This window comes from Rattus norvegicus, chromosome 2 (genome assembly GCF_036323735.1).
Source record: "Rattus norvegicus strain BN/NHsdMcwi chromosome 2, GRCr8, whole genome shotgun sequence".
NCBI lineage: Eukaryota > Metazoa > Chordata > Mammalia > Rodentia > Muridae > Rattus > Rattus norvegicus.
In genome coordinates, this window is record NC_086020.1 from 121,303,967 (window position 1) to 121,315,305 (window position 11,339).

The window sequence follows — 11,339 nt, forward strand, 5'->3', positions numbered from 1 at the left end:
GATCAAGAATCTAAGCAAGAATATAAGGGCTTAAATATTTAATAGGTTCAAAACACGACCACCATTTTGGTTAAGCAAGAAAACTGTAAATAAAGCAGAGTGTGGAGGTGCCTGAAATTCCAGCCCTGGAGGGCGGTAGAGGTATGTGGAGGCAGGGGATCAGGATTTCAAGGTCATTCTTGACTGTACTGTAAATTAGAAGCCAGCCTGGGCTACAACAAATGAGAGACAGACAGACAAACAGACAGACAGAACAAATTAATAGATAGGGATTTAAAGTATGAAAAGGCAAAAATTTGCTTTTTTAAAATTTATTTAATTTTGTTTTATGTGCGTTCATGTTTTGTCTGCGTTCATATCTATGTTAGGGTGTCAGATTCCATGAAACCAGAGGTACAGAGAATCAGAGTCCTGAGCTGCCTGCCATGTGCCTCTTCTTCTGGAAGAGGATCTAGTGCTCTTAAACACTGAGCCATCGCTCTAGCCCCAGATTTACTTTTTGATGACATATTTGTCTCAAAACTCCAATTGCTCTTTTCAATAAATGGCTGTGGAATAAATCCACATTCAAAACTAGGAGAAAAAAAGAAATATGTGGAGTCATGCTTCATAATTTTCATAAAATTTAACTCAAAATAGATTACAGCCCTAAACGACGATGACGACAACGACAAAAACACAAATACAACCCTCTCAGGTAACTTAGGAGAAAACATACGTAACCTTGGATTTGGCAATGATTCCCAGACCCAACACCAAAATCATGGCCCCCAAGAGGGAACCTGTGATAAACTGGACTCTATCATAAAGGGAAACTTCATCAAAAGACACTGAAGAAAGAATAAAAAGACTAGTGTGGGGTGGTAAAGCAAGAATACTCACAAAACACCAGTTCGATAAGGTTATACAACGAACTCAAATTTTACAATGAGAAAACAGTCGAGTTTAAAATGGGCCCGAGGTCTGAAGATAAACGGGAGCAGGGAAGACGAGCAAACCACGTAAGCGTGTGGGATGATGCTCCACATGCTGTGTTGCCAGGGAACTGCAGATTAAAACAATGACACGCTTCTGCACACCTGCTTAACTCTCAAAAAATAGCAAACACCGGGGGCTGGTGAGGTGGCTCAGTGGTCCAGGGCACGTGCCACCAAGTCTGAGGACCTGAGTTCAATCCCTATGCCCCACATCACATGGTGGAAGGAGAGAAGTGACCCCTCCTACATGCTGTGCTTGTCTCCCACATGCGTACTGGGGCATACACCCCTCCGCCTTTCCTACACAATAACTCAATACCTATGAGACTCTATACAGAAAATTCCAGTGCCGGTGGATGCCGGTGAAGATGTTCCCCAGCAGAGTAACTGGAACTCATGTTGGAAAGGCCAGACAGTCGTTTTACAAAACTAAAGACAATCTGACCATGCAGTCCCACGGTCCTGTGCCATGGTGTTTCCCCCACCTCATGCTTTCTTCACACAGTGACTTGTATGGAAAAGTTTACAGAAGGTCTGTTCATAGTTTCAAAACTTGAAAGGAGGCAAGATGTCCTTCGGCGTGTGAATGCACAAGCGTTGTATTGCCGGACACTGAAATACGGGTCAGAGGTCAAGAGAAATGAACCCTCGATTGTGGCAGGAGAGGGAAGAAGCTTAAATACACATGGCTGAGTGAAAGAAGTCATCTGAGAAAAGCTGCAGCCCTGCCTGATCCGACTGCATGACTCTCTGAAGGGAGCAGCTGGAGACAGCAAATGGATTTGTGGTTGCTTGGGGCTCACAGGACGGAGGAGGAGATAAGGAGATGGAACGCTGAATTTATGGCAGTGAAACCTCTGTATGATGTAGCAATGGAAATACAAGTCACATCAGCTTGTTAAAACAGCTACAGCACAGAGCGAATCTTAGTGTTAAGTCCAGCAGACACCAGTTAACATCAAGGTAACAATGCCATCAAAGCGATGGTCATCCCACAATGAGCTCCAGGGTATCTGCCCACAGAGGTTTAAAACTTACATCCACACAAAATGCAGCATACTAGGGATCTTAAGAATAATAGCGAAGACCGTGTTACTCAGGGAAGGGGGTATATTTTAAAACTCTCTATTTTCTACTTAATTTTTTCAGTAATCCTAAAATTGTTCTCTCAAAGTAGGAACCCTTTAAGCCAGGCCATGATAGCACATGCCTTTAATCCCAGCACTCTGGAGGCAGAGGCAGGTGGGTCTCTCTGAGTTCAAGGACAGCCTGGTCTACAGAGTGAGTTTCAGAACAGCCAAGGCTATGCAGAAAAACCCTGTCTCAAAAAAACTAGATAGATAGATAGATAGATAGATAGATAGATAGATAGATAGATAGAATTTTAAAATGAGAGAATTTGCTTCCTTTACTTTTAGAAATTAATATATATAATATATGATATATATTATATAATATATATATATATATATATATATATATATATATATATATAACAAAGTTTTGTGTAACACAGTACCCAGAAGTTCCACAGGGAATGGTAAAAGCCTGGATAACTACAGGTTCATTAAGAAAGCAATAGATGAGCAAATGATTCTTTACAAAATCGTTAGGAAGAGGCAGCCACGTAGCCCCATGAGAAAGGAACTGTTGTCTTTTTTGCTTATGAATCATGCCTAAGCAAGTAGAATTATGTCTAAGTCTTCAGTAAATATGGACTAATAAATCAATATGAAATATTTGATGCATATTAAAACAAAATACAATATATATAGTTTGCCATTTAGATTTTAAAATTAAGTATGTGCATTGTTATATAGACATATACTTCATGTTTAAAGGGCACATAACAATTTGGTGATCGTGCAGAGTATGGTGGCTCATGCCTATAATCACAGCACTCAGGAAGCTAAGGCAAGGTCCTGAAGCAGGAGGATAACTGTGAGTATAGGTTAAGACTGAGACCATATCTTAAAACAACAACAAAACAAAGCAAACCACTGCTGCCGCCACCACCACCAACAGAATCTGGTAGCTATGATGAAGAAATGTAATGGGAGCTAGGGAAAGGAGAAAGAGTTAATCTTGTCGTGGTCCTACTCATAGATAAAATTCACCAACAGAGAGAAAGTCATTGAAGACCAATGAAGAATGGGAGGATGCTGCAAGGGAGAAGGGACAACGATGAAAGAACACAGGGAAATTATCAACGCTCCACTGGAAATGTAGTTAATGACAATGACGACAAAGCATCCCTCGTAGGTCAGGCTGATGGACAAAAGATGCTCACAGTGCAGAGCTCTCGTGGGTAGGCAAGATGCACACACTTGCTCTGATCATGGGAACAAAGCATATATTCTACCCGGACACCACTCAACCCTCAACCACTTTCATGTACAGTAAGTTAAGATACTACCTGCCCCACTCATCAAACGGAGACAAAACTATACAAAGATTCGAAGCAATGTACATGACATGGACATGGGGAAGTGTCCTCGTCAATAGACGGGGTGTAGAAGGTTTATGCGTAGACGCAGAGAAACACAATGCAGATGCTTTCATCTCTGAACTCTGACCTCGGGACTTGGAAGCTGCTTACTCCAATTGTACCAACAATAAAGGGGATGCTTCTTATGTACCATGACCAACAGGACGGTGAGGCACCCTTCTTGACTACGGAACACCCCCCGCCCCCCGGTCAGGACTCAGATTTAAATGAAGGAAGCCTAGTCTCCATCAGAGTTTTCTTTCTGATTTCAATTCAAATTATTTAAGCTTTCCAGTTTGTACTGTCGGCCTTTGAGTAGGAGCCTGTATTAGTAATTCCCTTCATACCGTTTGTGGTAAATGGTAAGACTTAGTATGTGACCAAGACGTTGGCATTGGAGGGGTCCAGGGAACGTTCCCACGGTGGGTGCTGATGAAAGAGGCCCAGGGAGACAGTGGGGAAGTAAAGTGTGTTCAACAAATGAAGGAGGAGGAGAGAGGAGGGAGGGGAAAGGAAGAGCAGAGGATGAGAGAAGCTTTCTTTAGGAAAGCTGGTATACTTCTATGAAAAGGGAAAATCATTCTTTTCTCCACACCATGTACAAAACTCAACTCGAGATGAGCAGTAGACTCAGTAAAAGTTAAAACTACGCTTGTAGAGTAGAAGAAAACAGAGCAGAATCTTTTTTGGTAACCAGGGTGAGGGCAGGGAAGGCAAATGTCTCCTGAAGAGGACCCAAAAAGCAATGAACAAAATGTGGATACATTAAAAACTTCAAAACCAATAATACACCTTTACAAATCTTTCCAATCAGATCCATAGATGAACCACAGGTGGGAGAATATGTTTCTGTGAAAGGAATATGTCTGGGGCAGTCTAATAATGTCTATAATGCAATACAATAGCCCAAACAGGGAGCTTGGAGACAACATACTTTACTCAAACTTTGACCGTGACAGAAGACTCATTTAACGTTTTTTTTTCTTTTTTTCAGAGCTGGGGAGCTGGGGACCGAACCCAGGGCCTTGCACTTGCTAGGCAAGCGCTCTACCACTGAGCTAAATCCCCAACCCCTAACGTTTTCGAAATACAGCACATTCATTGGAAGATAAATATGTCCATTAAAATGGAAATCTGATATAAAAAGCAATATCACTTTCCATTTATTAATCATATCCTTATTAATACAACAAGGTTTGGGTAATAAGTTACTAAAAATCACACACACACACACACACACACACCCACACACACAACCTGAGTTACATGTAATTGTTATTTTTTTATTCACAACCTTAAAAAATATAAACCATTAGGTATCTTGAAAAACACACACTACAATCATTTGGGATTTACAATATTAAAAAGTGAACTGAAACGGACTAAACTGCATAAGACAACATGACCTTGGTTAGGGAAAAGGCCTGGGAACATGGGGATGTAGTGAGTCAACGCTGCCATATTCTCCATGGTCAACTATCACAAAAACCTATCCCATTTGGTGCAGGAAGACAGGCAATAGGCAGATGTGAACATTCTCAATTTAGATCTAACTTATTTTTTTTCCTCAAGGAGAAAAACTGAATGCAAGAACAAAGGAAGACCATGGGGTGTGGAGTCCATGGCTAGCTGTCACACACACACACACACACACACACACACACACAAGAGAATGATATGTACTGTACATACAAAAGCCACCAGCCCCATGTGGCTGTCTCAGGTGAAATTAAATACAATTTAATCCCTGCTAGCCATATTTCAGTGTTTACTAGACACGTGTGACTAGTAGTTGCCGTATTGGGCACCACAGATATAGAACAGTTTCATATCACAGAAAGTTCTTTTGCACAGCTCTGGGTGTGGGAAGTGTTTCTTCTCCCTCGGCTTGGCCAGTACGTAGGCTGAGTAGAAGCAGAGAGGCGATCTCCCGGGATATTCCCGGATTGAGGGTGGAGTCACAGAAGGGAGAGAGGTAGCCTTTCTGAGCACAGCGTGCCTTTCCTTGTGTATGGAACGGATGGCCTTTATAGGGATCAAGTGCACAAACTTAGCTACCACAGAACCTAATTAACTGGAACATGAGAGAGGGGACCAAGAAGGAGCAAAAGAAAACAATTTATGTTGATCGATCCTATACCAAAGCTCCATGAAGAGATTATGAAGACTCCCTCAAGCCCCAGACCTCCCAACACACACAAATGTGCAGGCTTCCGGGCAACTTGCTTAGAAAATCCTGCTACAGGGAGCCAGCTGGCCAGAGAGGAAGCCAGTCCTGACAAACATTTCTTGAGAACTAGGGAGAGAGCCATCGTCATTCTGCTCAGCCATATCACTTGGGGCTGTGAGGGAACCATGAGGTGTGAGGGAACCAGGAGGTCCATCTTTCTCGAACACTGCTTTCTGCACAACTGTCCTTTGTAACTAGAGTGTAGACTTCTGGCTGTCTGCCCAAGATCCTTTATCCTAATCTAGAGAGCTTGGATTTTGGTTGAAGGCAGTAGCGTCTATGTTGTTAAAGGACAGTGGCCCCTGACATAGTCCTGGCCACCGAGAAACTCTTGAGAAGGAAGTGGACTCAGACAGGCATGCCGTTTTCCTCCCCGTTTCCTCCTTGTGGGGAGCAATGGAGACCACATAAGACCCTGAAAAACAAACACCACCTCATATGAAGTGTGAGTTACACGAGACATTACAAAACCCCAATTTGTTTAAGCCCCTGTTTACTGGGGCATTTAATCTGGGCCCTTATTTATTTATGTAAACAAAATAGCAAACAGCTTTTGGAAGAATCAGTGTAACTGGTTCAAGTGGAAAAACAAAACAAAAACAAAACAAACTAAACCCAATTACATCAACAACTCAATTCTTACCTGGCCCTGAGATACCGGACTAATTCTAGTGATTTTAGAGTTTTAATTACGGGTTGAGCTTAAATAAGCACAAGTCGCACAGACTGACTCCAAAAGCTACTTTGAATATCCAGAGCTCTGCAGATACGTTCTGCATTCTGCATTAGTATAACAAGAATCCTAAAAGACTCTAGACCACGTGGTTTATGATCTAGAAATGAAAACCCCATTTTCTTCTGTCTTTAAATGGCTTAACCATTCACAATGTTCAAAGCTCTCGCCATTTATAATTGAATTCTAGTGTACTTAGTCTGGAACTAGGCAAAATTGGGAACATTAGAATGTCACATTAAAAATAGGGTGTTGCGTGTTTTCTGCACACCTTATTCCAAGTTCCCACCCCTGCAATGAACCAAAAACAAACCCTTTCTCCCCAGACGCCAGTGCAGGGCCCACTCTGGGCAAATCCCCTGAGCTGTTGGACTGCACCAGATGGCATCAGGCCCGCAGGATACCTCTACCCTGCAGTGGAAGTGTGGACATTGGAACCTATTTTGCAAACGGGAATGTGACTTCACAGAATGATCTTCTCCAGTCAGAACTGCAGACCCATTCTATTACAATTTGGAAGTTAGCGACTAATCAAGATTGTCCTAGTAAGAGGGGAAATCATTTTAAACAACTAAAGCACATACCTAATTATTAAATGGCAACGTGTAAAACAGAACACTAATAATGCATTTTATCATTATGGCCCATTTCCTTAGAATGCAGAAAATTTGTATTCTAACATTTGTTATGTCTTTTGTTGAAAATGAAACAATAATATTTCGTAATAAAATCACATTTACAAAATGAGTAGTCATTTTAAATGCCCCTACTTATAACTGTCTTAGCTCCCAATTCATATTTACTTCATCTTTCAAAATAGGTGGCCAGGCATGGTGGTGCATCCTTACCAGGGGGATGAACCAGGCAGATGGTGAGTTCCAAGTCAGCCTGGACTCCATAATGAGGGCCTGTGTTATTCATGCACATATCAGAACTGACAGGGCTATCAGAGCCAAGGTGTGGTCAATGACTTGAGTGAGTACATAGATGTGAACTGTGGATGTCAGCTCATTAGATCTAGTTCAAATGTAAGCTTTTAAGCCAAACATGGTGGCACATTACTGTAATACCAGAATGCAGCATGATTGCCACAAGCCCAAGGTTAACCTGGTCTCCAAAGCAAGTTCCAGGCTAGCCTAGGCTATATAACAAGCCTCACCTCAGGAAAGCAAATGAACGAGAATGATCAATCTTGTTTGTGCTGGGTCTTGGAAAATGGTGATGGGATAAAAGAATTAGAAAAGGAATTTCTTCTACAGATGTCAAATTTTCAAAGGCAGAATTGCTGGCTAGAGAACATGCAGAAGATGCCAGCAACATGCCAGCAACATGTTTTTGCAGATGTGAGGAATCCTAACTCCTGTCATTTAGAGTAAAGAGAAGAGCACACACCCTTGGGCAGGACTGTGTAAATGAGAATGCAATAATCAACAAAGTAGTTAGTGTGGTAATAAAATGGCCCGAGCCCAGAGTGGAAAGGCAGTCATCCCTTCCTTAACAACTTGTCTGTCACACTGCAGAGTTCAGTGTAGTACTGAGATGCCCAGTTTCCTATCCTCTCCAGTCAGTGAAGAGATGGGTGGGTTATACTCCTGGACCCTGGGAATGCCAGGAAGATGAAGAAATTACAAAGCCAAGAGGCCACGCTGGTGGTTAGACAGTTTCTATTCTGATTATTTTATCAAGTATGAAATCATTATTTTCTGTCCCATAAACAACCATGCATATTAATCACACCCACGTTTATTGTCCACTTTCATATTAACAGTGCAGTCCTCTAACAAAACACCACTGCAGAGATGTCAGAAATTAGAGGATTACTGTCCAAATGACAACGCATATTCATGTCGGCTAGGTCTGGAATTCTGACTGGAAATCAGAAGCAAGCCTTACTACAGCTCTGATGAAGATAGGCAAGGAGATGAGAACTGAGTCAAGACAATAGCTAGAATAAACCATCGTCTTCATTTAAGACCAGCTTTACTGTGTCCGAATGAAATAGAATAAGTAGGAAGTCAACTTACTCTCTCAGGCAAAAATCAGTGCTAATAGTTACCCACCTAGACGGGCCTGCTTTCCCTTCCGTTTATGTTACCAACGGTTCTCTGTGTTACCAGCCTAGGCAAAATTTAATATAATCAGTCTCTGTCTCTGTCTGTCTCTGTGTTTCTCTGTGTCTCTGTCTCTGTGTCTCTGTGTCTCTCTGTCTCTCTGTCTCTCTCTGTCTCTCTCTGTCTCTCTCTCTCTCGTGTGTGTGTGTGTGTGTGTGTGTGTGTGTGTGTGTGTGTAAAATAACTGTTTCCATGTCGTAGTTTGTCCTATCTTGAGAAAATTAACTCCAAACCCTCCCTACTGAAAACAAATGATATTCTATACTATTTTCAAAAACGATGGGGGGTGGCTGGCTATTAAATTTGCAAATGCTCCTGGCTTCTCTTTCTAATTCCCACAAACCCCAGTCTCCTCGTTGATTTTTGCAAAGGTTCTGAAATCACCTTGACTTCTTGATTCTGGGGGAAGCGCTCCATTTCAGAGCCGGAGAAAAGCCTTAATTTCCTGCTACCTATTTCTTTCATCCGGACCCCTCTCTTTGCTAGACCCTGGATCTTGAGATAGTCAGTCATAGGGAGGAGCCCCAACATACCTTTTGCAAGATTTCCTCCACTCCCAGCTTTTCAGGGTTCTTAGGCTGTGATAAGAGTTTCTGTCCTGAGTACCTCCTGTCAAGGGTACCAGCCTGGGTTCAGATGACATAGATCTAGGAAAAGCAATCGGATCTGATGGCGAAATTATCTCTCAAACTAACATTATCCCACCTTGCACAGGTGAGTTTTACTTTAGACAGTCAGCCTTTCCCAAAAGGTCTGATATATTAACCACAAACAGGCCTCTCTCCTCACACTGCTCTTTCGGCTCCTCCTACACTATGCAAAGTAGCCCCTTTGTCTGTCCTCCGAGCCATCATCTAAAGGTCATTTTCCAGCGAATCATGCTCATACTCGCCCTCTGATGTCCCAGAGTCTAAGCCTACCCTTAACAAACCTCAGGCTAGACTAGGAATAACAATTAAAGATAGGAGGAAATCCCCAACCCCAAAGAGGCCACTGAATCATTTCTCTCGGGCACCACCATAGAAACTCCCCTCAAAGCTCGCACTCTTCAGTTGGAAGTGGCTGAGCTGAGTTGACTGAATAATAGAGTTTTCCACCCTTAGATACAAGTGAAGTTGGTCCGGGAAGAAGAGTTCTCAGACGTGCAAACCATTCTTGGCCCCAAAGCTGTCCTCTCATCGCGCGTCTCCGCTCTCTTGGAATCAGGCTTACTCTAGAAGAACTCGGATCCGGGACTAGACTCCGGTCCCCGCGGTCCCCTGCACTGTAGCGGGTCCAGAGACCCGGGAGGAACAGAGAGTGTGTCCCCTTGCCGCCGCTCTAGAGGGGTGGTATACCTGAATCCCTTTGGAGCTGAGACCCTGCCAGCCAGGTCACACTGCTTGCTCGTTATTGAAACCCCAAGGCTCCCGGTGCAGCGACAGACGCCCCGGCTGCAGCGTCCCGGCTGTATTGGCCACCGAGTTCTTCAGCTGCTTGATGACCACGAAGAGCAGGAGGAACAGGAGGAAGAGCAGGAAGAAGAAGAGCGCTAAGTAGAGCAGCAGATTCAGCTTCCACTCCATGCTGGGCGCCGCCCGAGCGGTGCACGCTGTTTCGCCTGGAAAGGCTACGCACGCTCGCCCCCGGTTCTCAGCTCCGCTGTTGTCCACCCGATCTCCGTGGCTCCCGGGGAGCGTCAGGACCCCGGACCAGATCTGCGAGCGCTGCGGATCTTCTGTGTGGAGATGCAAGCTAGCTTCTCTAGAGCGAACTTCAGCGGGTGGAGACAAGGAGGAACGTCCCAGTGTCCCCCGGTGTCCACAGCTGGCTGGCTGCAGGTGTCTTTAAGCCTCCCATTGGGGACAGCCAATGGAACCTCTGTCCCCTCCCTTCGTAATTAAGGTTCTTCGTAATTTGCCCCACTCGCACCTCTCCAAAAGAGACACAGAAAAAATAAAAGGTGCCTGAAGGTGCCGTCTGAAGGGTTGGGAGCCGCTCCTTGCTGTGAGGTTAAGTACAGATGCATCTACAGTTGCACTTCAAGCTGCATTGCCTGTGAGAATTGCATTGACAGAAATTTTCCCCCAACCCTCTTCTGTGCTATATAGGTCCTTACAGAGCACTGACAACAAAAGGCATTCCAAATGTGATATTTTACAAAAGCTTTCTGTTGTTGATTTGAAATTCAAGTTGTGCGTGTGCGTGTGTGTGTGTGTGTGTGTGTGTGTGTGTGTGTGTGTGTGTGTGTGAAGAGAGAAACAAGGTGAAGTGTTCCCGGTGCTTTGTGAGACCCCAACGGCTCCGTATTTGAAATTACCCATACATCCGAAGTTCTTTGTTATAGTCTGTGCCAGTCAGTTTTCATCTGTGTGACAAAAGGCATGGGGAAAATCAGCTTTAAGGAGGACAGGGTGACTGTGGATCATAATTGTAGGAGTTTGGGTACTGATTAGCTGGCTGCACTGTTTTTAGGTCTCTTGCACTAACCAAGAAGCCCAAGACAGGTTGCTGGACTCACGCAGCCAAAGACTGCTAGGCGGAAGGGACATTCTTCAAAGCCACACCCTCAGTGGTTTAGTGCCTCCAACCACACCCCACTTTCTGAGGGCCCATTCTGGCCTGAATTTTTTTATGGATTCGTTCATCCATCGATGAAGTTAGCATCCTCATGATTCAGCCACTTCTCAACTGACACTTCTAGCTGGGGACCACTCCATCAAAGGACAGACACCTCATACCCACATCATAACACTGTGTAACTAGTTACCTTAAACTCAGTGGCTAAAGCCAGCAAGAATGTTGCTGATTTTTCCAAGTA

At 43.8% G+C, this 11,339-nt stretch overlaps 1 protein-coding gene across 2 annotated transcripts; it reads right to left on the reverse strand.

The window, feature by feature from the left end:
- Positions 1-295: 295 nt before the first annotated feature.
- Positions 296-10,813, reverse strand: Smim43 (small integral membrane protein 43). 2 transcript variants are annotated; one of them, NM_001399768.1, is made up of 3 exons: positions 9,877-10,125; positions 9,073-9,186; positions 4,613-6,110 (listed from the first exon to the last, which is right to left on the reverse strand). In NM_001399768.1, exon 1 carries the CDS (start codon positions 10,102-10,104, stop codon positions 9,913-9,915), a length of 192 nt encoding a protein of 63 aa, NP_001386697.1. In that variant the 5' UTR covers positions 10,105-10,125; the 3' UTR covers positions 4,613-6,110; positions 9,073-9,186; positions 9,877-9,912. The 2 variants fall into 2 exon arrangements, with proteins under 2 accessions (XP_063137203.1, NP_001386697.1); XM_063281133.1 differs by having other exon boundaries at positions 296-6,110; positions 9,073-10,813.
- Positions 10,814-11,339: the final 526 nt, after the last annotated feature.